The sequence below is a fragment of the Protomyctophum parallelum genome (assembly GCF_964188405.1).
Source record: "Protomyctophum parallelum genome assembly, chromosome: 10".
Lineage (NCBI taxonomy): Eukaryota > Metazoa > Chordata > Actinopteri > Myctophiformes > Myctophidae > Protomyctophum > Protomyctophum parallelum.
The window spans coordinates 17,679,174-17,703,960 of NC_139704.1; the positions used below are offsets into that span (position 1 = coordinate 17,679,174).

The window sequence follows — 24,787 nt, forward strand, 5'->3', positions numbered from 1 at the left end:
TAAAGAATGGACCTTGATACGAAAAGGGTTGAAAACCATTGGTGTAGGCTATAATAAATGTGTTTGCTGTCTGCTAGAGGGTCACAGTCTGAGGTCCCACCCACCGGTGTCTGGGTCAGTGGCTCGTACCACGATGACAGACGTCCCGATGCCAGCCGTCTCCCTCAGGCCTAGTCTGTTGTACTGCTGCTGGGTGAACACTGGCATCTCATCGTTGGCATCGTCAACGTACACAATCACCTGTCGGGGGGGGCGGGGGGAAATGCATTCATAAAAATGTACTTATGCCTTATTAACCGAATATATGCCAGCCACCAGATGGCTCTGTACAGTGACAGCATCTTTAAGCCGCGTTGAACCAGAAATGGTTGTGTGATGAGTGATAGCCTCACCCCAGAGCGTCATTATGTCAACATCAAGATTACTTTTCTACACGCGAGGTCGGATTAAAGTTTTATTAAGCTCTAAACATCGACCTTTACATCATTCTGAGCACCAAATGCTTTAGTTTGCGTGCGTGCGTACGCAGAGATTTGGGGTAATCGATGACTGCACAACATGGGAGCTAGCGCTAAAAACCCGGGATTTTGCGGGTGTGGCATACATTGTGTTGATGACATACCCAGAATACTCCAGGTGCCACCCCATTGCACGCTCTTTGGATTTTGAATTAATTTGTGACAACAATGATGGAAAAAGTTATTGCTAAATGGTTGTGGTTTCTTCGATAGGCTACTCTAGATTAGTATTCAACACGCATGAACTACGTGTAACATAACAAGTGTTACACATGTTTACACATGGGATTGACTAATGTTCATTTAAATGCATTTCAAAATGTACATAACGTCAAAAACATTATGTACATCAGAGCACTCTATGTAAACACCAGAGCACTATTTAAACATTAATGATAGGAATGTAAGACACTGTCATTAATAAAGAAGATATACTGGCAGAGGAGACAAACATAGTAATACTGCTATTCCGGTGCGTGCATGCTCGTGCATACGTGCAGAACTGTGCACACACTCATACTTAATTCCACCCCTGCATAAATGCCCCATTTGGGCCACCTGGGCTCGCCAATGGCGCTGCTGTGCTTACATTGCACAAAACCAGCAGGAAATACATACACGTTTACCTGGTATGGATGTACAGTAGACGGTTTGTTTGTGCAAAGTACCTACTTAAGATTAAATTTGAGCTTAACCACCACTTAAATACGCACATTGCTCAGCCAATCAAATCATCGCTATGGGGTGCTGCTCAGCCAATCAAATCATCGCTATGGGGTACACAGTCACACAAATCTGGGCATCCGTGTAAAGTTAGGGGCGCTCTTGTCAACATACATCATCTCATTCCGGCCAATCACAATTTGCGTCCTCATTTTGTCTTCAACGTTTGTGTTTGCACAAAAACTCAAAGCTGGCCATTCATTGTCAATGGCATTCAATGTTTGTGTTAGGACAATGTTTGTGTTTACACAAACCCTCAAAGCTGGACATACTGTAGGAGGCGCCCCTCAAAATTCAATCAAATCAACAAAAAAAATAGCATCACTACTCATTTGGGTGACATGCTCATACAAATAGGGTGCTGATTTTGCTGCGTAGTATTTGATGTCTCTTTTAACCCATTCAGGACAGGAACCCCTTTTGGTGTTTTAAACATTATGTTATACTTTAGCTATTGAAAAATAGCAGATCTACAAGCTCATAGCGCTGCACCGAGTGGCGCTACAAGCTTGTATATCTGCTATTTTTTAAAAATCTTGAAAATGTGGCGTAAATCTTTGAATATATATTCTTTCAGAGCGAACGTTTTTAACTCATATCTTTGCTTCTTGGGGGGGGGGGGGGGTCCCTGGAAAAACACATTTTCAGATGGGGGTCCACGGCCAAATACAGATAATTCTGGGGGTCCTTGACATGAAAAAGGTTGAGCACCACTGACATAGATAGGTTTCTCAGAAAACATTTAGGATTTAGAAGACTTTGTTTTTAATAATCAACAATCAATAATCTAATGGGTCAACCTGCTTGGAGTGGCGGGTGAGTGGGTGGATGTTGTTGTTTCTCCTTACCCGCACAGAGCTCCTCATGCTGCCCTGGTCACTGTTGTAAGCCTCCACCTCCAGGACATGGGAGCTGCTGGTCTCCCTGTCCAGAGCCCTGAGTCCTCGCGACACCAGACCCGTCAGACGACTGATGCTGAACTGACCGTTGCTATTCCCTGCAGACAATTCATGCACATCGACGTGACGCGTTGTTAGTCTGCAAGATCTGCACTGAACAAATGTCCACGTTGAACGAGCTGAGATGGTACAAACCTTTGAGGACGGTAGTACATTTGTACTCCCGAGGCAAACTTGCAAGTGTGATCTTCAAAAGTCACAAAGTTAACATGATTGGGTATGTATGCTATAGAGTATCGAGTGTTGCATTGAATGTGGTGATGATAGCAGATTTTTGTCATTGTAGAGGCATTTTATGTGCGTTACTCTGTAGCGTAGCGTATAGACGTTGGAAGTTAATGGGCCATTATGTCCAAGCCCCCTTGGACATAATGTCACTCTCATGGACTTGTGACACCCACATACAGGTACAGTCTAAAAATTGTGTGTGTCTAAATGTTTACAAACTTTGGTTGCTTAACACAGCACAGTCAGTGTGAACGCAAACCAGACCTAATGCAACTACGTAACAATTTGATTCTTGACCCGGACCTTTTTAGCAGACTTCATTTAGCTGTCAATATGAAAGGCAAACTGAGTTTGATCTCTCAAATTCCGTTCTGCCCGGCCAGAGCATGGGAACGAGTTGCAGAATCTCATTGGCTGTCAATCGGGGCCAATGATGAAAAGGTCGCGGGAATCAGGCCAATGATCAAAAGGTTGCGGGAAACTGCCCAGTGACGTCACTCAGTCAGGACGTCTATTTGTAGGGTCCTGGGCTGTTCCAGCCTGTGCCCAAAAGCATACACACACATGTGCATATACATGCATACAGTACCAGCATGCACACACGCACAAATAAATTATGAGCGAGAGAGAGAGCGATTATTTATACATGCTCTTTGCTGCCTATAAGCCAAGTGCACTTTCTCTCCGTTTGTATTGCCAAGCATTTTCTTGGTATATGGAGTGCCGTGATTATTTTTTTCTTTTCCTCAGTTTTTTCATGTGCTTATGAGGTGACAGTATACTTCAGTAGACCCCTTGGTGTGGATGATAAGTGCAATGATGTCTTCCTTTTGTATTTAGGGTTTCTTTGACAGTCAAACGCGCCAATGAAAATAACAGTGATATAGTGACATCACAATATCATCCCCTCCCCTAACCCCTCCCCCTGTATCATACAACCACAGTGTGGCTTCAGTTCAGGTGCATCACCACCCACCACCACCCATCAGGCAAAAAAAGGAAGTGAGCCCTGTGTCATGACATCATATTGAAATATCTAAAAACACAAATTACCCACATAAAAACCCCAGGACAGTGTTTATTGACTCCCAAACATCATTAAAAAAAGATCTGGTTGAAAATGGGGTGAAGTGGCCCTTTACTTAACTGGCGGGCATGTCCACATAAAAAAAACGACATTTTAACAAATATTGTATTTTATAATTATATAATAATAATAATAGCTGATGATCATATTAAGGGTGGAAAAGAATCATGCGCTCCATCTTTAACTAACAGACAGCACTTGCATCAGCTGACAAGTTAAATACACAGGGCACGAGTTATGTGGCCGCTGAGCTCCCCATAAAAGGTGTCTGACTGATAATGCATTTATCAATGTAATGAGTTTATTTATCTCATGTATTTATCAATGAGATAAATGGGCCAAAAGAAAGAAGGAAGAAGAATGATGGTGCAATATAGGCTGCACTTAAATCAAGCGCCATGGTGCATGATAGAATATTGTGTGAACTGTGCCTGTTAAGAACGTGCGAGTAGCAACATACAGTAAGAAATTAAGAATACGAAAGATGTGGGAGAGAAGCCATTACACAGTATACGTGCCAGCCAACAGCATCTCTTTCTTCATCATATATTGATAGGAAGAACAACATTTCAGAACCATGGGTCCCTGTTGGGTGTAGTCATTCACTTCATCCTGAGTTTGGGCTCTAGGTCCAGGCATGGTGGAAAGTAACGGAGTACATTTACTTACTTAAGTACTGTACTTAAGTACAACTTTGGGAATTTGTACTTAATTGAGTATTTACAATTTACAATACTTTAACTTCATTACATCTCAGCTCCAAATATTGTACTTTTACTCCACTACATTTATTTGACAGCTTACTAATTTGTAAATGTAGTAAGTATTTCTACACTGCAGTGGTGATACTTTTAGTACAAAATGTGAGTACTTTTTCCACCACTGATTCCAGGCTATATGTGCAATATTGTGTTGGACTACCTAATAATTATGGTTATGTAAATTCAGTTCAATTCAAAGGAGCTTTATTGGCATGAGAAGACATGCGTTTACATTGCCAAAGCAAAACAAAACAATCAAGATGATCAATGTATGTACAAATAAATATTGAAAATAAAAAGGAATAAAATAAAGGTGTAAACAGATCTGTTACATTAACACTTTGGGTAATACTATCTTGTGAAACTATAAAAAGGTTGTACATTTTCTGTCATAGATAGTTATACATCCATATAATAGAAGGAGACGTTAGCTCTATACTTTTGAAAGTTGACACAAAAAGACCTGCATAAAAAGATTTTGAAAAGAAAGTTGACCGCAGTATTTCAATGTGTTTGCATTTACTTATGTCTCCCTCTGTCTGTCTGTCTGTCTGTCTGTCTGTCTGTCTGTCTGTCTGTCTGTCTGTCTGTCTGTCTGTCTGTCTGTCTGTCTGTGTGTTTGTCTGTCTGTCTGCCTGTCTGTCTCTCTCTATCTCTCTCAGACAGTGACACCCCACAATGCTCAGATTATAACTCGAACCGTATACAAGTTTGATAATCTCCTTGTGTGTTTGTGAGCAGGATGGGAAAATGCTGGACTGGCGGGTAAAGGAAGCGTATACAATAACACTCACCAGACAGAATCCTGTATAGAACCCTGCCATTCTCCCCCTGGTCTGCATCCGTTGCCTCCACCTGCAAACACCCAGAGAACGCCATCAGTATCAGCAGAGGGATTATACTGCACACAGTCAAAACTACAACAATAATAATTACATAGGGACTCTGGGTACAGCTTGCAACCACATCTCTATGCTAGCATTGCAAAAACAATATATATATATACTGTAATATATACTGTATATGAATACTTTTCCCATCCTGCCAACAAAATTAACATGGCAAACATCAAATGGCAGGCTGAGAAAAAACACAGAATAGTACATGTGGTTTGTCGACGATCTACAATAATGTGGTTTGGATTGAAGTCTATATGAAATGGACTGACAAACGCATAAACATTGCGTTTTGGACCACGTGTGTTGTGTCTATGAAGACATCAATATGCTGTAGCTATGGTGATGAGTCAACAGGACAGATATTATGTCACACAATGAACACATAATAATATGACTGGTATACAACAAATGTATAGAGTAAATCAGATTGACTTCCTCATTCTCCACCATTCAGCATGTCCCCCAATGCCTTGTTGCCCCAACAACCCCAACAACATGGCAATGACTCTATAATAATGCCGCCCTCCTCCTCCTCCCCTCTGTGACAGGCAGATAGCCAGAAGTGGCCAAGGACACACAAACCCAGCACAGACAGAATGGCTCCGCAAGTCTACACAAACACGAATATATATATATAGTGGAGCATGCTGTGTCCCTGGTGAATGAACCCAAGCCGAAAAAAATAAAAAAAAATAAAGAAAAAACATGTCTTGAATCCAGACAGGCAGTGATGTTGGCACATGGGTGAGACCGAATTCAAGTCAGACCCTGCCCTTCTGTGGATATGCTTGCGAGGCACATCACACACAGAGACACCCAGGCACAGGCACACACACACACACACACTCTCATGGGATCAAGGCGAATGTGGGAGCTCGCAGGCATGCAGAAACGTGGACACACATGCACACTCTCTCCCTTGCTCTATTTATATTGCTCGCTCGCACGCGCACGCACACGCACGCACATGCACACGCACACGCGCACGCACACACACACACACACACACACACACACACACACACACACACACACACACACACACACACACACACACACACACACACACACACACACACACACACACACACACACACACACACACACACACACACACACACAGGAAGAAGAGGTGCAGAATAGTAAGCCACTTAAGGCCTCAAATACTATACTTCCCAACATGTGAAAATAGCCAATACGTAGAGCTTGTAGATCTGAAAAAAGCTCCAAGGACATACGTGCATGCACACATACTTACATACTTGCTTGACACACACACTCACACACAAACTTGTGCTGTGTCTTCTCTTTTGCCCCCCCCCCCCCCCCCCCTCTCTCTATCCCCCCTCCCTCAGCAGAGAGGGGGGCCAACTTCAGTCTCATTAGCTTCATAAAGAGATGTGGAGAGGAGAAGAGAAAGGGGAGGAGAGGGGAGGGGGGGAGAAAGGAGAAAAGAGGGTGGGTGGGCAGGCTTGGGAAGGGGTCTCAGATTGGGTGAGTGATGAATAGGGTATTACACAGTGGACTGCACCACTTAGGCCATAAAAGGGGGGTGTAAAAAGTGTCCGGCCAACGTTGGCAAAACCAGATGTTTGTGAACGTACGTAAGAAGCATGTGGAGGGTATGGCGCATGGAGATTATTCGCTAAGCCCTCCGCCCGGGCGGCTCAGAAACCGCCGCTGATGCTGTCTGGGCCCTCCAGCGTTTAAAACAATCACTGAGATGTTTCGATCATAATGCTATTACCCCCGTTGTCCTCCTTCCGTACCCCCCCAAACACACACACACACACACACACACACACACACACACACTCTTTCTCCCTTCACACACACTCTGAGAGCAGCGTGAGTGAGGGGGGTAAGTGTGTGTGTGGTGGAGCCAAGGAAACAAGTCTGACCCACAGTTTACTGGAACTAAAAACAAGTAAGGTGCTGTTTTAAAGTGTTGTGCGTGAGTATGCCATTTGAAAGGGTTGCGTTCGTAGAGGCTGCGTATGATGCGTGTTGTTTTATAGGGGACGTACGTGTGGGGTTTATTACTTGCAGTTGATTAATCCATTACATAGTAAAGATGGCTGGGTTTAAAATCATATATTTTCGTAGGGCAAATATCCAAAACTAGCTGCTGCTACTGGCAACAGCATTCCATGCTGTAGTTGTCAGGAGGTGCTTTTGAAAATGCTCAGTGTGAACTGATTCAATGGTCAATGTCTCAATATTATATTAAACCGTTCAAATATATATATATTAAATACATCACATGATACAGTCCGTTATGTGAGGAAATACAAACTATGTTAACCACTTTCAAAGTTTCAAAAACAATAAACCTGTCGATCTACAAGCTCACATGCTTTGAGCTTGTAGATCAGCTATGTTTTCTATATTCTACCACAAAGTATATAGGGATTAAAGGGATCGTGACATAAAAAAAATGTTTTGTAGGCCTAATGTTTCTTATATTCTTTAGGTTTTCTGAGCTCAATTGCACCCAAAAAACCTGAACTTTGAACAAATTCTGCTTTATACGAACTGGGACATGGATAACACTGGCCAACAGAGGCGGTGGCTACAGTATGCACATGCAGTACTTTCTCATTTGAAACATCCTCACGTAAAGTATGGTGGATGAAATGTGGAATACATAGTGAGGAGAAATAGTGTAAATCAGAGAGAGGAAGAAAACTCTTCAGTGGGAAAACTGGACACTAGTAGACTGGGTAGTCTAGTAGTGAGCAGGCAATCTGAGAACCCATCGGCAATAACAGTAAGGAAAAACAGCGCCCTCTTTTCCTTTGAATTTGCGAGTGAACAATCTTTCTCGAGACTATAGTGAGCAGGTAAAATTATTTTACATGATCATCAGGTATTATTATTATTATATATATTTTTTCAAAAATATGTACAGTATTTGTTAAAATGTCGTTTTTGTGTGGACACTTCCCCACCAGTTTATTAAGTATGCCTGGTTTGCCTGGTGGGTGGTGAGGGGTGGTGATCCACCTGAACTGAAGCCGCACCCACAGCTGTTGTTGAATGATAAAGGGGGAGGGGATGATATTGTGATTTCACTACATCACAGTTTTTTTCATTGGCACGTTTGACTGTCAAGGTTTCTGCCTCTCGGAAGAAACCCTAAATATAAAGGGAAGACATCATTGCACATAACCACACCAAGGGATCTAATGGAGTACGGTCACCTCATAAACATGAAAAACTGGAAATAATACAAAAACCCCATCTTTAAGATACCAAGAAAATGCTTGGCAAATGGCAATACAAACGGAGAGAAAGTGAACGGCTTGAGAGGAATGAGTTTGTGACTCCTTAAAAAGTTGCTGAGCTGTCAAAATCTAAGGGAGCAACGCCAAAGTGGGACAGCAGAGTGGAGAGGGACATACAGCACCGAGAAGCCACCGCTGGCAACCTGCAGAGCTGCATGCCTAATCATGCAGCGTGTGTGTGTGTGTGTGTGTGTGTGGGACGGGTGAGAGGAGGAAAAGTTTGTATCTGATGAGGAGCTGCTGTTGAAGTTTATGAGTGAGGCCGTGCGTGTGTGTGTGCGTGTACGTGTGCGCGTGCGTGTGTGAGAACAGGGTGGCGGTGGTGACTAATGAAGCGACTCTCTAACGAGCCATCCCGCTCCAGTGGCCTTTTCACAGCTTTCCCTGGCATTTGGTCTTAAAAATAATTTCACGTCCCAATGTGTTTCCCTTAAACCGATAAGCCATGCTTTGTCTCCGCCGAATTAAGGACGATGACATTTACAAATGTTATTGCCGCTGAAGAGTGGGGTACGGGAGAATGAGAAGGAGGAGGCGGGGTGGGGGGGTTGGGGGATGGGATAATTGGGGGACCGGGGGGTGGGGGAGTCGGACGCAGAGAATTTTTTACAAGGGGGCAGTTTAATAAAACCAATTTGTATTACATTGAAGAAAGCCTGTCAACCATTGACTGTTAGGTATTCATTGATTTAATAGCTACATAATTGCTGCAAATGCCAACCAATCCCTGCATTTTATGCATGCGCATACATTTGTGTGTGTGTGCTTCTGTGTGTGTGTGTGTGAGTGCATGCGAGTGTGCCTCGGAGTATATGATCCCAATAGACTGAAAATAAGCCTAACTCAGCTTGGATATACAGTATACTGTATGCTTGACGGTTGAGACAAAACATGTAACGTTATTCTCCTTTTCTCCCTGCAGGGGCCTCAGAGGCATCATGAACACCACCAGCGAGGCAGCAGAGTCCAACGCCACCTCTCTCTCCCCGAGCACAGAGCCCACCCCCCCGCTGCTGTCCACTTGGGCCACCCTGTCGTCCACTGCCGCCGCCCTGTCTCCGCCCATCCTCTCTGCCACGCCCCTACCTCCAGACAGCCATGACCCACAGCTCACCATCATGGTGGTGCTGGGTCTCTCCCTGCTGCTGGCGGGCGTGGCCGCCTTCCTGGCAGTGTGCCGCCGACCCTCGGGGGAAGGGGAGGAGGAGGAGGAGGACACGGAGAGGAGAGGCTGTGGCCGCGGCCGCGGAGAGAACCACAGCACTCGGTCCAGCGAGCCCCAGCTCAAGGTGTGGAAGAGGCTGGGCTCCTACCGGCGCACGTACAGCATGGCGTCGTTCCGACGGCCCCAGCAGCATCGCAGGCCGCCGCACGAGCGTGAGCGCGCCTCCCAGAAGAAGTCGCCGGCGGCCAGACAGATGCTGCAGCCCGAGGCCGGCGCCGCTGCTGCAGAGCCTCATGTCACCGTGCCGTGTCTGTTTGATTACGTCACCGAGATATGAGCTGATATGAACTGATCAACCAGGCTAGCCTTGGAAACCCAGGCGTTTTTAATTCCAGGGAGAAAAAAAGAAAGTCTGGGACCGAGTCCACTTCAATTAGGCATAGAGTATAGTGCAAACGTCGATCACTCTCTGCTGATGCATGCAGACCCGTACACACACACACACTCCTCCTCTCTCTCTCTCTGTCGCTCTAATTAATTAGTCTCATGTCGCACAGCTGCATCTAGATTCTCCCGGCGGATCCTGCCGGGAGCTGCCTATGCCATAGAAAGCATATAGGTGGACCCCAGGCTACAACCAGGCTGACTATAGGTGGACCCCAGGCTACAACCTGACTGGCTGACTGGCTGACCCCCCCCCCCCCCCCCGGGGCTACTTAGCTGTCCTTTCCATCACTGGCCCTGGAACAGTATTTGTAAATAATCCTTAGTGTGCGTTGGTAGGTTGGTATAGGGTTTTCTGTGCAAGATGTGGCACATTGTTCAGACCAGTGGTTCTCCAACGTTTTCATGTCAGGGGCACCAAATTGACGTTACCCTGCGGACCCTCATTTTATAAAGGATATGCCAGAGACCCCGATAAGAGAGGATTGTTGTACCGCTATATAGTGATTCTCAACCATTTTAATTTCAAGGACAGCCCAGTTTGATATGCATGACATGCATGCATCCGTATTTGATAACATTTTGATATCTGGGACCGCCATCTATGTTGTAGTATCAGTGTTCATTTAACTCTGAGAGTGTACACGGGTTCATTTGGTTCCATGTGTACACTCTCAGAGTTACAGACCCATAAGGGTCCATTTGGTTCAATTTGTACACTCTCAGAGTTACAGACCCATAAGGGTCCATTTGGTTCAATTTGTTGATTTGTACACCCTACAGAGTTACAGACCCATAAGGGTCCATTTGGTTCCATTTGTACACTCTCAGAGATACAGACCCATAAGGGTCCATTTGGTTCCATTTGTACACTGTCAGAGTTACAGACCCCATAAAGGGGTCCCTTTGGTTCATGAACTATCAATCATTTGGCAGGAGACCCCCTAGAACCCCCTCAAGGACCCTTGCGAGTCCCCGGACCCTACATTGAGAACCACTGATTCAGACAATCACAGTAAAGTTATTGCAAGTTGATTTAGTGCTCTTGTTTGTTTGTGTGATCGACGTGTCAATGCTGTAAACCCAAGTCATCTGACAGGTTGAAAATCAACACTATGAATGATCTGTGAATGTCCGTTGGTCACTCACATCAAACAAAAACATTTTCTTGTTTTGTGTTTTTGTGGATGGACTGTACTTAGACTGTACTTGTAGAAAATAAAGTGTATTTTCCAGTTCTGACTCCAGAGACATGTGTAATTGTGTATGTGTGCCAGTGTTGATTTTGTGGACTAAAACTATGACGAAAAATGTTCGTCGACTACAACTCTTACCTTGATCAGGCTTGATGTTGGATCGGATGAAATATAGTCCAAAAACGATTTAATCCCATAAGAAAAAAAAGAGCCAAAACCGCATGGTCCGGTGGATGTCCTGTGTCCATATATTAGCTTTCCAAATCCGACAGGGCAGGGAATCAATCACCCCAGTAATCAATAAATCAAATAGGCCAAAGGAAAATGATCAGATTGTATAGTGCATGGCAATTCATCAGTAAGGGCTTTTATCATTGCCGAGTTTTAATATAGCATTTGGTCGTGTGGTGAACTGTACAAATTACCTTCTTTCTCATTATGTGAAACAGTGAAAGTAACTGTAACATCAGTTAACTTATTAACGTTCTGACATTTAACAAGGAGTGAAGCAATGCGTGCCAAGTTGGCAAGTTTCGTTTATAATTATATAGGCCTACATATAACTTGCGCTGTTCGCTTGAAGATATGTCCGTGCAGAGACCCGCCTGTCAAAATGAACTGCTCTACAAGCTCATCGCGGTTCACTGTTGTATAACTTGATCTGTGCAGGCTATGACGACGTATTTAGATGCAGTGCAGTGTGTTTGTGTGTATGCATGTGTGTAGCATAGATACACAGCAAAGATTGTGTGTGTGTGTGTGTGTGTGTGTGTGTGTGTGTGTGTGTGTTGTGTGTGTTGGTACCTGTAGAATGCTGGTTCCTGCGGGTACGTTCTCTAATATGCTGATCTCATAGCTGTTCTGGAGGAAGATGGGCCGGTTGTCGTTGACATCCAGAACCTCCACATACACCGTGGCGGTGCCTGTCTTCCGACTGCCCGCCGGACCGTTGTCTGCAATATAGATGTGTGTTTCACTTAGTTCAGTGGGTGGGCAACTTTGACGATGAAGACTATAGTTCCACGTACACCTACTCCAGAGGGCCACATTGCACATTGCTGTTCGTAGCAAAAATAGCCGATCTGCAAGCTCAAAACGCGTCGCAGTGCTACGCGTTTTGAGCTTGTAGTTCGGCTATTTTTGCTATGTTTGAATTGAAATCCAAAATTGATTTTGTGCTGTTTTTGAATTGGAATCCGGGGCAACAAAGTCTTAGGCACACCTGTTGTGGTCAGAGACGGGTGCGTACTCAAAGTATTAAAATAAAGAAATGCACATAAAGTGCATCTTTCAGAAACGTTGCCTAATAAAAGTGTTCATATATATATTTTTTATATATATTTTATCCCACAATTTTGTAACCCATTTTTCACCCCTGTGTCAATCATCTAATGTGATCCTGGGCTCTACACACCCTCCACCAACCATGTCCCCATATATGGGGGACAAGGGGAGAGCAACAGACTTGAACTCATGCTTCCTTCATGCCTGAGTGAAAGGAACACGTTATTCCAACCAGTTCCTTTCCCCTCCATCAGGCGCCCCGGCTGGCCAGGGGGAGGTAGTTTAGTGACCAGGATTACTGCATGTTTTTTGTGAGGGTACCTACCCTAGGGGACACGGGGAGAACATGCAAACTCCATACAGAAAGGCCCTTTAACCAACCCCGCCTTCGGGTATGGGCACTGATGACGCGGAGGAGGAAACACGCCGCCAGCACCCACAGCGTCCCGAGCTGGAATCGAACCCAGGACCTTCTAGCTGTGAGGCGACAGCACTACCAACTGTGCCACCGTGTTCATATTGCAAGTGCAGGCGGTGTGCGGGTCTTGAACTACATGAACTAAATACAAATTGGACAAAAAGAAAACACAATAATATTGTAAATTTGTAATAGGCCTACGAGTCATTAAGCTACATAATTATATAGACAGAAGTAATTAAAGCGTGTCATATTTGCATGTTTGGAATTGGAATCTATTAAGTGAGGGTGGGGGCCGCATGTGGCTCCGGGGCCGCCAGTTGCCCATGTATGACATAGTTTATATGGATTTATAAATAGCTAGTTTAGGGGCGCCCGCTGGCCTAGTGGTCCAGGCACATGCCACATAGGCTCTAGCCTGACAGGCGCGTGTTCGAGTCCTGTTCATGAAGACATTTGCTGCATGTCTCTCCCCTTCTCTCTCCCCACTTCCTGTCAGTCTACTTTCAACGTATCAATAAAGGCATAAAAAGGCACCTGGGCTGCTAAGCCAGCCTGACGGCGTGCCACGGCTTCGACTCCCGATCCCGACTGCCTTTGCTGCGTGTCTTCCCCCATCTCTCTCCCCATTTCCTGTCAGTCTACTTTCAACCTATCAATAAAGGCAGAAAACCCCCCAAAATATCTTTAAAAATCACACCCGTGTGAACTGAGTGGTGCAACTCCCCTCTCCCCTGCCTCTCTCTCTCTCTCTCTCTCTCTTTGTTTCTGGCACAGCCGCACAACAGTGCCACTTTTGCCCCTACTGGTACACTAAACATAGTCACATAGGTTAGGACACATTGCTGTTCCTTGGAGTGGTTGCACCACTCAAAAAAATATTCACTTAAGAATCTATCAATAAATGCAGAAAAGCCCCACCACCCCCCCAAAAAAACAAAACTAAAAAAGGGTATTGACATGGGGCCTGTCACACACAAATCATATTTGTGTTACACCACAATGATCTGTGGAAAACGTTCAATTCGAGAATGTGACTGGGTAACTGTCAAGAGAACTGTGTGAAAAATAATCAGTTTAATTTGTATTGTGTTAATCATACACAAAAAACAAAAGATGGGACCATGTGATATTAACCCATTTAGGACTAAGGCCGATTCTAAATACTGAACTATGTTTTCTGAAATAAATTAAATACTTTCATTAAAAATGTCACATTGCCTGAATGCGTTAAACAGGTTGTGAAATATGCAGTTAATTCTAAATCAGCGCAACATGGGTAAATCTCTTTACAGCACGGGTGACGTTTTCTCCCCTGTCCCTTAGTTACATCCGCAACCCCGTCAGTAATTTTGACACCGTGTCACCCTTGCTCCACAGCACGGCTTCTTACAAAACCGGAAAACCTCAAGAGTTTTTGTAATTTCTTGACAGGAACAGAGAGAGAGAGTTGAGCAACGCTTTGAAATCACAGCGCAGAGCAGCAGACACGCACCAAATCTTTTTTTTTCTCCCCTCCCCCCTTTCCGCCCGGGTGAAACAAACACCTTTGAAGACGACAGTACAGAAACAAGGCAGGTGAAAGTACCAAGTCAATAGCGGCCGGCCCCTGCTCCTCTGTGAAAACAAAGACTGTTAAAGTAGCTATGAATAATAATATATCAATGTAGTCTGTCACTGTCTGTGTGACACTCTCACATCTAGGGGCCGCAGTCGGCCTTCAAAGATGAGGAACAATGCATTGAATTTGACTGTCCACTTCCTGATTGGTTACTAGTCATTTGCTGGTAGAAAACGTTGGACCAATGACAAAGCAAGGAAAATCTTTGAATGCAGACTGCGGCACAATTTTTTGCGGGGAGAGTTTAACCCATTGCTGGCTGTGTAACCAAAATTTATTATAGAATGAATATACATGAGCATGAAATATTTATCTTGTGTTCGGCTCTGCTACATATTTCTCTCTGCTCGGCATAACTAAACACCAACGTTAACAAAAGAGCATATACAATACACCCCCCCCCCCCCCCCCCCCCAACAATAGCAGAGCCTACTGGTGGTGCTGGGGACTGGGTAACTGTGCAAGCAAACAGGCGCATAACAAATGACAGCGGGAGGATGACAGCAGGAAGAACAGAGACTTGGGGGGCTTAAATAACCCAGATATTGGTCAGCTGACCACCACGTCATCGTAAGGAGTACGAACATGAGTAGTACCAGTGTAATACACAGAATGCACCCATGAGCATAGCATGAACACGCTCGAGTATATCCGACTGAACTAACTCCGCAAGCTACGTATCATTTATAGCTACTTTAAAAGCTTTCATCATAAATAGTGAACAGACTTATAACTCACCTATAGCTTCTATGACCAGAGTGTACGCTGCCTGGGTCTCTCTGTCCAAGCCCACCACAGTGCGAACCACACCATCCCGGAAGCCCACGCTGAATTTACCATCCTGATTGCCACCTGAAGAGCACAACACAGAGAATGACAAACTCATTACGCTATTTTCTTTAAACAACCACACGCACGCACACGCGTCCACGTTGTATAGAGGGCAAGTATAATGTTTTAAGGCATATTTGTCTTATTAGCCAGGGATCAATTTAAGTCAAACAACCGAGTACTTTATCCCCCACCACTTGCCGCTGACCTGTGATGAAGTAGCTGAGCTCTGCGTTGAGGCCGGCGTCGTTGTCGGAGCAGTTGAGGCGCGCCACCACGTGGTCCCTGGGAACGCTCTCCTGCAGGGACACGTTGTACAGCGCCGGGTAGAAGGTGGGGATGGCATCGTTCACGTCCAGGACTGTCCCGCACGCACACACATACGCACACACACACGCACGCAAGCACACGCACACACAGACAGATACAATGAGACAAGAAAACTAGAGTGAGTGTCGTCAAGTTGTAATTTAATCTGGATCTATATGTTTTTTTCTCTCAATTTGAATTTGTCTTTTTGTTGTCTGTCAATTACTGCATTTCAAGTAGTACATTTTAAGTACATTCATTTGCATGTCAGTCAGGAAATGGAGTAGCTCATAACATGTCTACAGTGGACTTTTATTAAACAAACACATTGCCGATATGGATAATTAAAGTTTTCCAACAATGTTGGTGAGTTTGGCGTTATTTAATACAATTAGATAGGACATTTGGATGAATGGGCTGTCTATGGGAAGTTGCACCTAGTTAGCACCTTGCTGGCAAGATGGCAGCCGTGTGCATATCGTCAATGGCTTCAATTTTCACATTGCAACGTTTCAGGAATAGAAAGCCTGCAGTTTCTATTAGGTTGGTTTCCCCATCGATGATGTCACTGGTGGACGGCCGGGCTTCTGAACTGCCCACAGCCTTCCCATGAGACACAGTAGAGTAGAAAAAAACTTGTGCTATTTTATCATGATTATGAGTGAGGACCAATTATATGAAGTGGTTAAGTGGTGCTTTAAATTGCAGCATGGCACACTTATCTCGTATAGGCTTTCAACCAGTAGAGGGTGCTTTCTTACTCATCAGTCTGAGAGTAAGTTCATTATCTTTTATTCTCAATCTTCCCTTTCTTGGGCAGTTCATAAATTTTTTCTTCTTTTATTGAGACTGCTTAGTCAAAAAAGCAGAGAGCAGGCCAGCATTAGCAGTAGGAGATAAATCTATGACTCAACATTCAATCCCAGTCTCAGAAAGGTCACTCTTAACAGTCAAATCCCCAGTGTTAATATAATGAGTCCATTTGTTTCCATTTGTACACCCACTTAAGTTAATTAAATTAAGACTTGACTGTTCTGTCAAACAGTTGGAGCCCAACCATGCAAAGCTAAATTAACCTGGGCGAAATATTCCATACTGAAAAACTAAACAAAAAACAACATACAAATGTACAGACAAAATATAAGATATTTTTAACCCTGAAACAATAAAATATCTTTCATATATCATATTAAATATGTTTTACTTTGACACATTTGAAAGACATACTATAATTCAGTCAATGTCTGAATGAATGTCTGTCTGAATGAATGTCAGAAACACCGGCGTATCTCCTCATTGCCTGAACCAATCGCTCCCACTTTTCACACAGGCATTGACCATAATAATATGGAGGTCTTAACGAAGCCATTTTTCCAATAAGATTAATAATGAATTTATTAGTGGATAAAAACCTGTTTATTTGTCCGTGGTCTATCTCCGACCGAGCCACACTATTAGCACACATCTCTCCATGCCAAAAAAAATCTGCACGCTCCCACAATCCAGCTAGGCTACTTTTTACCGACGCAACTGTCATATTTACTGTACAGATATTGTTTTTACATCACCACACGATCCCACGGGCAAAGTTGCAATGATCTGCTCCACAGTACACCTCCTCAGGCCCCTCCCCCTTTGCACAGACAGGCGATTGACGATTCAAACCACACACGGGTAAAAACAGCTCAGGCACCATTGTGGCAGACAGGCAGCTGTTACACACGGCGCACAGCCTACTAAGGTTATTTAACCACTTTTTGCAATGCAATGTTTGAACGTCACTTCATATTATAACTTCAAACCAAACGCGGGTGACACGCCTGGTCACTGACGACGCGCATCGCGCAGTTACAGATCTCATCTTTCCTGTACCTAATGTGAAACATTGAACAGCACGGCCACGATCACAATGGAATGATTATCTATCGGGGTGGCTCTGTTGGATCACTTGATATAACTTTTAACCAAACGTGGGTGAAACAGCGTGCAGCCGCGCACGTAAAGAGTGCACGTGCGCACGCACATGGAGTGGACGGATTGATTGATATACCAAAACAACCCTTGCTTAGCACCTCGCTAAAAGCGTGTGCGCAGGCTACTCTGAGGTGGGCACCCACTGTCGTTATAATAGGAACCTTCTGCCCTTACCTGGCTGGATTAGTGTGTGTGTGTGTGTGTGTCTGTGTGTGTGTGTGTGCAGACTACTTTCGCTGTGAGCGTGTGTGTAAACTACTTAAGCTGTGTGTGCGCACGTGCGTATGTGTGCGCGTGCGTCATCGTGTGGCCGTTTTCAGTTCGCTATAAACACAACACGAGATACAACTGTCTTGAACATAAACCACACACACACAGCGTGAAGTGGCTACAGCGCACGCTCCGGTGAAAACAGCTAATCTACAAGCTCACAACATCACAGGTTGCAAAAGCCATGAGTTCTCTCAAGCCAAAGCTCACAATTGAGACCGTTTTGGACGCAAATCCACCTGCAAATTGGATCTGTGCGACTGTCCATATATAGGTGCATGTCAAACTGGGGGTCCTTGATACTTTTCAAATGGGGCTCTGTGGGCTAATAAGTGTAAATGTTGCGGTCCTTGCTCTTGCCATGAAAACGTTTCCCTACCATGCATTTGTAAGAATACTTTCATGTTATACTGCTGTTTTTATTCATAAAAAAACACACACACACACACACACACACACACACACACACACACACACACACACACACACACACACACACACACACACACACACACACACACACACACACACACACACACACACACACACACACACACACACACACACAAATATATTATACAAGTTGAAATATATCAGAACGGGTAAGGACTAGTTCATATAATTCTTAATTGTGAGTTTTCTCTCCCGAAACTCTTCTGCCTTCTGGCTCCAAAACTGACTGCAGACTCACTTCCAATCTTCCGCCTAGTCTGAACCAGAGAGTGGCCTTGTGGTTAGAGTGTCTGCCCTGAAAGTGGGAGGTCGGGGGTTCGATCCCCGGCCGTGTCATACCAAAGACTGTAAAAATGGGAATGCCTCCCTGCTTGGCACTCAGCATCAAGGGTTGGATTGGGCGCACGCTGCGGCTCACCGTACCAAGAGATGGGTCAAATGCGGAGAACAAATTTCACTGCCGTAAAGTGTGTGAATAATGTGTGTTGACTTTTTACTTTTACGTAGCACTTGCACTAGCCTTGACGACCTTACAGGGTAATACAGGCGTATGCAAAAACTCAATTTATGTAACTTAAATAGCATTTTATGTAGACATAGCACTCTTTAGTGTGTGTATATATATATATATATATACACACACGCATAGTTTCATTATAGATATTCCACTGTTAGATTGTATTTGATGTATTACCATGTTTTTTTTTGTTCTTGCTTACTGTAAATTGCTCTGGATTAAGTTAGTTGGCCATCATTGGCTATGCGACGAGAGCAGCATTGCACTGTTTTTATCTATAAAGCCTTACTCAAGAAATTGCCTAATTATCTGAGCAGCCCATTACATCCTAAAGTTGGCCATCATCACACCCGTTCTCAAGACTACTTTGTGTTAGAAATTCCCGATATTAATGCCTGCCTTTCATCACTATGTGGAACTGTCTACAGTGTTATGAAACAGAAGAACTTGATTTCACTTGATTGATTTAAAAGTCTTGTATGGAATACTCTGAACTGTACTTGTTCAATCTGTTTATTACCTAGTAATGTATTTGTGTTTGAATTGTATGTTATGTTATGTTTACTGTGTAATCAGGGCATCATTGTAAAAGAGAGCTAGTTCTCAATTGACTCCCCCGAATAAATAAAAGTGAAAGAAAGAAATGCACAAATTGTAAAACACTCTCAGCTCTCACCCACGATGGTGAGTGTGGAGGTGGAGGTGCGAGGGAACTTCCCGGCGTCGTACGCTACGATCCTCAGGTGGTACAGGCTGATCTGCTCGCGGTCCAGGGCCACCGTGGAGGTGAGCACGCCCGTGGACGTGTTCAGGTGGAAGTCCAGCCGGGGCATGCCCACCTGCAGCGCCATGGTCACCATGCCGTTCCTATCTTCGTCTGGGTCCTCCACCTGGACCTGGCATGCAAGGACGCAAGCAGAGAGTGTTAGGAGAGGCAGGGGCTGAAATCCCGTAAGAGGGCGCTTTTGGAACAAAAATAGCGAAAATAGCAGATCTACGAGCTTGTAGCATGGCATGGAAAGGAGGGGCATTTCTTTCACCATAGCAAATGCTGCATTCGTGGTCTGGACTCTGGAGAGGGCAGTTGTTTTACAGACGAGTAAAAGGGCATGTGTGCACGTCCCTGGACGCAAGGAGAGAGAGCCGGGGGTGGAACAAGTACTCACGTTGTTTTGCTTATGTTTCCTTACATTTTAGTCGACTAAATCAACTGTAGATTTAGTCGACTAAAATCTTATGATATTTAGTCGACTAATATAAAACTAGACACCAAGACATTAAGGGTGACTAAAATGTGACTAAAACTAAAAATGAAAACTGTTCAAGAGACTATGACTAAAAACTAAAATCATAATCTGCTGTCCAAAATCAACACTGGTGTGCATGTGTCTCACCTTGAAGACAGAGGAGCCGCTGGGCAGACCCTCTGGGACCTCAGCCACAAAGGGCAGGTTGAGGAAGGCTGGGTCGTTGTCATTGAGATCCAGCAGGTTCACATACACCGTGGTGCTTGCGGAGGCGCGCAGTGGCGGCGTGCCACCTACAGAGGGCGCCAGAGGGACACACACGTGTATCACACGGTCACAAAAAGTTTATTATTAGGCACCATAAAAAGTTTCATAGTCAATATGAAAGAAAGAGGAATGAGGCTTGCGGTATAGCAGGCTAATCGTTGAGCATCGAAGGCCCCCTGCTAAGCATGAAATAACCCATTAAGACCTGAGAATATGATTCTACAAATCTTCTAAATCATGATAGTTTTCTGAAAAAAACCCTGTATCTTTGTCAGTGGTGCTCACACTATTTCATTTCAAGGACACAGAGAATTATATGAATTTGTCTCACATTATGTTGTTCCAGGCCCCCCCCCCCCCCCCCAGAAGCAAAGATTTTAGTTAAAAACGCCTGCTAGGAAAGAATATATATATTCAAAGATTTGCGCCACGATTAAAAAAATATATAGCAGATCTACAAGCTCGTAGCGCAGTGAGCTTTTAGATCTGCTATTTTTTTTACAGCTAAAGTTTAAAATAATGGCTAAAGTGGTTCAAAGCTATGAGGTGCGTTCCCGTCCTAAATGGGATAAAGCAATTGTGGCTTTGCTAACAGCTGTGCTGGTTGCCATGCTGTTCCAGGCAAAAAGCACTCCAATGGAAAGAGACTGACAGACACATGGATGCTGCTCGTGTGCACACATTCCGTCTCGCTTTGTCACGCGCACACACACACACACACACACACACACACACACACACACACACACACACACACACACACACACACACACACACACACACACACACACACACACACACACACACACACACACACACACACACACACACACACTCACGGTCGACGGCGGAGATGACGATGGTCCTCATGAGCAGGGCCTCCCTGGAGTCCTTGCTCTCTCTGTCCAGGGTGATGACGCGCGTGCGTATGCGTCCCGTGCTGCTGTTGATGGCGTAGTACGGGTTGGGCGTGATGCTGTACACCACCGTGCCGTTGTCCCCGTCGTCAGGGTCCACGGCCAGCACCTGGCCAACCGCAAGCAGAAAGTTAGAAAGGATTACATGGTAGTGATGGGAGATTAATCGGACCGATTAATTAATCGGTCCGATTAATCGGTCTGTCTTTACAGATAAACACAAACGAGCACTTAATGTTAAACCCAAAGGGGTTTAACGCAGGGGTTTAACGCAAAAATCTAAAATGACACAGATGCTTTCTCGGTTTTCCCTGCATCCCCTGACGTGCATTTCCTATTCTGCAGAGGAGTGTGAAACTGTGTATCTAATAATAGTGGGGAGTTGAGTTGACCACAGCTGAATGATTAGACCGGCCATGTGGGAATCTGAAGGTCCACGGTTTGCCCCCCAGAGTGCCAAGTCTATGTGTCCCTGAGCAAGACACCTGTGTTAAAACGTCTGGCCTGGCATGCAGTTGGTCGGATAGGCGGTTGTCGAGAACCGTCCATATATGGGCATAAAAAGGACCAGGACAGACACTGAGATCTTCGTATATTATAGCATAAAATGGACACAGGCAGACTGACTGGTACTCTGACAATGGGTACATCTGGTACTCTGACAATGGATACAGCTGGTACAGCAGGTATTGAATAACCGGGTATGGCATGCATTCCCAACTTGCATTGTTCCAAACTTGCATCATTCTCGAGTAGGCCGGTCTAGTAAGTGAAAAAAATTATGTTTGGAGGCATTCTGTGGCCTGCTGGCCACAAGAAATGTGCTGATTCGTCCAACGGTTTGCAATATTATAGCCCCGGACAGGCACACAGACAGACCAACCCTCTACACTGGATGCGTTTTTCGGAAAACGATGGAGAAACGCTGCAAAAAATCCGAAAAACGTGCTCTGTGTGCAGGGACCTTTAATGCCATCATCGCCAATGGCAGCTGCAAGAAGCTTCATTGGTCACTGGCACTCCACACTGGAGTTGTGACTAGTTGCATTGGTCACTGGCACTCCACACTGGAGTTGTGACTAGTTGCATTGGTCACTGGCACTCCACACTGGAGTTGTGACTAGTTGCATTGGTCAGTGGCACTCCACTGGAGTTGCGACTAGTTGCATTGGTCACTGGCACTACACTGGAGTTGTGAGTAGTTGCATTGGTCTGGCCTTTAGACTCCTGTGGAGCAAACGTCATTATACAAATAAAGATGTGACTTCTATATGGATATCGGCTGTCATGTTTCTACTGAAAAAAAAAAAAAAAACATGAACATATATTTGTATAAATATCCGTCAAAAGGACAAAACACCAAAAGAGCTTACATCTAAACCATTTAAAAGCACAGAGCCCTGAGGGACTCGACCAACGCCTCGCTTGGGTGTGCCTCACAGGGCTCAAGGCTTCTTAAGTTCCACCAGAGGTGGAAGAAGCCTTGTTTTCGGTGCCAACATTTTTAACGAGTTGAAACGGTCTGCAGGTCCACACCAGTCCTTCGGCGTCAACATGGCACACAAAATGTCACTATAATCATGACACAGAGGGCTTTTGCCCAATAACACACACACACACACACACACACACACACACACACACACACACACACACACACACACACACACACACACACACACACACACACACACACACACACACACACACACACACACACACACACACACACACACACACACACACACACACACACACACACACACGTCTCGCTGATTCGAGGGGCAAGACCGAAATACACTGAATAGATGAATTAATTATTATATTGCTATAATACTATTGTCAGTGAGGATATGAATGAATACTTGTGCATTCTAATTAACATAATAGTGTACCCGTACGCCACAACAACTTCAAATTCACAGGGAGTGCAGTGCCCGGTGTCGAGTCGGTCGGACCCAAGGTTGTCCAGAACCGCCTCAAAACACCTCTGCCCGGCTCTGGACCCTGGCCCAAATTAGCCAATTGATCACACCTGATCACCCCTATATCTCCATATATGGAGCTGGCCTCACAATGCTGTTCTGACATCTGGCATAGACTCCACATTTGGGCATGCCTGACAAAGAATTCCATATATGGGCATAAAAGCGGCACAGACATAATAACTGGGTGGGGCATGCACTTCCAACTTGCATCGCCCCAAGTAGGCCAGTGCCCAACGGGCACCGCTCAATAGTTGTTAAATACAGTGACAAAGAAGAACGGTTTTGGACATTCAAGGTTTCCACCCAACAGCGATGATAATGTAAAATCAATGGAGAGACCATATGTGAGTGAATGTAATGTACAGTCTCTCTCAGCAGTCTTCACAGCTCCCCCGTCGTCCCCCTCCCACCGTCCTCTCTCACATCAGTCAGATGAATGACAAATGATACCGTCTCTGTTCTGACGCCGAGCAGTGATGGGTGATTAATGTGCGAGGCCGGGGAGCCCACGGACAAAAAAACACTGTCTGGTGTTTTAAAGAGCGGATCAATTATTCAACGCGCTGACGAAGAAAACGCTGGAAACTGGTTAATTGGTCATTAGAGGAACAAAGGTTTCACAGGTCTTTAATTATTAACGGGACATGGTAGACAGACATCTCACTGGTCCATTGATTAGGCGCACAGGCCAAGGTAGAGGATATAAGATGAGGGCGGGGGAAGGGTTACGCCACGGCCAGGACAGGGCTAATCAATCTGTGCCCCGTGGAGAGAACATTAAAAGAGTGAGCAAACACATTATCCTCTCGTCTATTGAACTGCGGCCTTGTCTAAAATTTAATGTTGAATGAGATATTAGAGGAGGTTTTCCGTGTGTGGCAGAGCGGGTGTACAGGCTAGCGAAAGCAAATCGCCAACGTAGGCTTGAGTGCGAGGGAGTACACTATAATAAAGCGAGGAGTGTGTGTGTGCGTGCGCGTGCACATGCGTGCGCGTGTGTGTGTGTGTGTGTGTGTGTGTGTGTGTGTGTGTGTGCGCGCGCGCGTGTGTGTGTGTGTGTGCCTGATCCGCGCACTGGTCACCAAATTCACCGGCTCACTGGACATCGAATCTCCATGAGGGCTCTTCAGGTGGTCCCTGGTGGCCATGGAAACGCCGGCCGAACCAGGTCCACAGTATACACAGGCCCAATTATGGGAGTGTAAGGCCGGGTGGTCCGTGATATTGGAAAATGGTCAGGATGGGGGGAGGGGGGGGGGGCACCATGGCTGGCACACAGTGCACAGACGCGCAAGTTAAAGTATGTGTCTGTTTCTAACTTCAATACAGGTATACAGATGAACCATTTTTTTTAAAGGTGCAGCCGTTCAATGCACAATGTCTGTCTGTCTGTCTGTCTGTCTGTCTGTCCGTCCATTTGAGCC

The 24,787-nt window shown here is 45.0% G+C and overlaps 3 protein-coding genes across 4 annotated transcripts in view; 2 read left to right on the forward strand and 1 right to left on the reverse strand.

Moving 5' to 3' along the window:
- The window catches only part of cdh23 (cadherin-related 23), a gene marked incomplete at both ends in the record, with an annotated part of 313,884 nt that overhangs the window by 77,432 nt on the left and 211,665 nt on the right, over window positions 1-24,787 (reverse strand). For both annotated transcript variants that reach the window (XM_083774574.1, XM_083774573.1), the window contains 9 exons: window positions 105-240; window positions 2,090-2,238; window positions 5,071-5,131; window positions 12,072-12,220; window positions 15,329-15,442; window positions 15,630-15,782; window positions 19,621-19,840; window positions 20,339-20,484; window positions 21,298-21,484. In XM_083774574.1, the coding sequence (XP_083630700.1) occupies window positions 105-240; window positions 2,090-2,238; window positions 5,071-5,131; window positions 12,072-12,220; window positions 15,329-15,442; window positions 15,630-15,782; window positions 19,621-19,840; window positions 20,339-20,484; window positions 21,298-21,484 (1,315 nt within the window). The remainder of the gene's footprint in view (window positions 1-104; window positions 241-2,089; window positions 2,239-5,070; window positions 5,132-12,071; window positions 12,221-15,328; window positions 15,443-15,629; window positions 15,783-19,620; window positions 19,841-20,338; window positions 20,485-21,297; window positions 21,485-24,787) is intronic.
- The window catches only part of vsir (V-set immunoregulatory receptor), a 445,816-nt gene that overhangs the window by 31,776 nt on the left and 389,253 nt on the right, over window positions 1-24,787 (forward strand). The gene's annotated exons all lie outside the window — the stretch shown is intronic.
- LOC310865184 (uncharacterized protein) lies at window positions 9,401-9,964 on the forward strand (the record flags this gene model as incomplete). Its single annotated transcript, XM_083774210.1, has 1 exon — window positions 9,401-9,964. The coding sequence occupies one exon, from the start codon at window positions 9,401-9,403 to the stop codon at window positions 9,962-9,964; it is 564 nt and encodes a 187-aa protein (XP_083630336.1).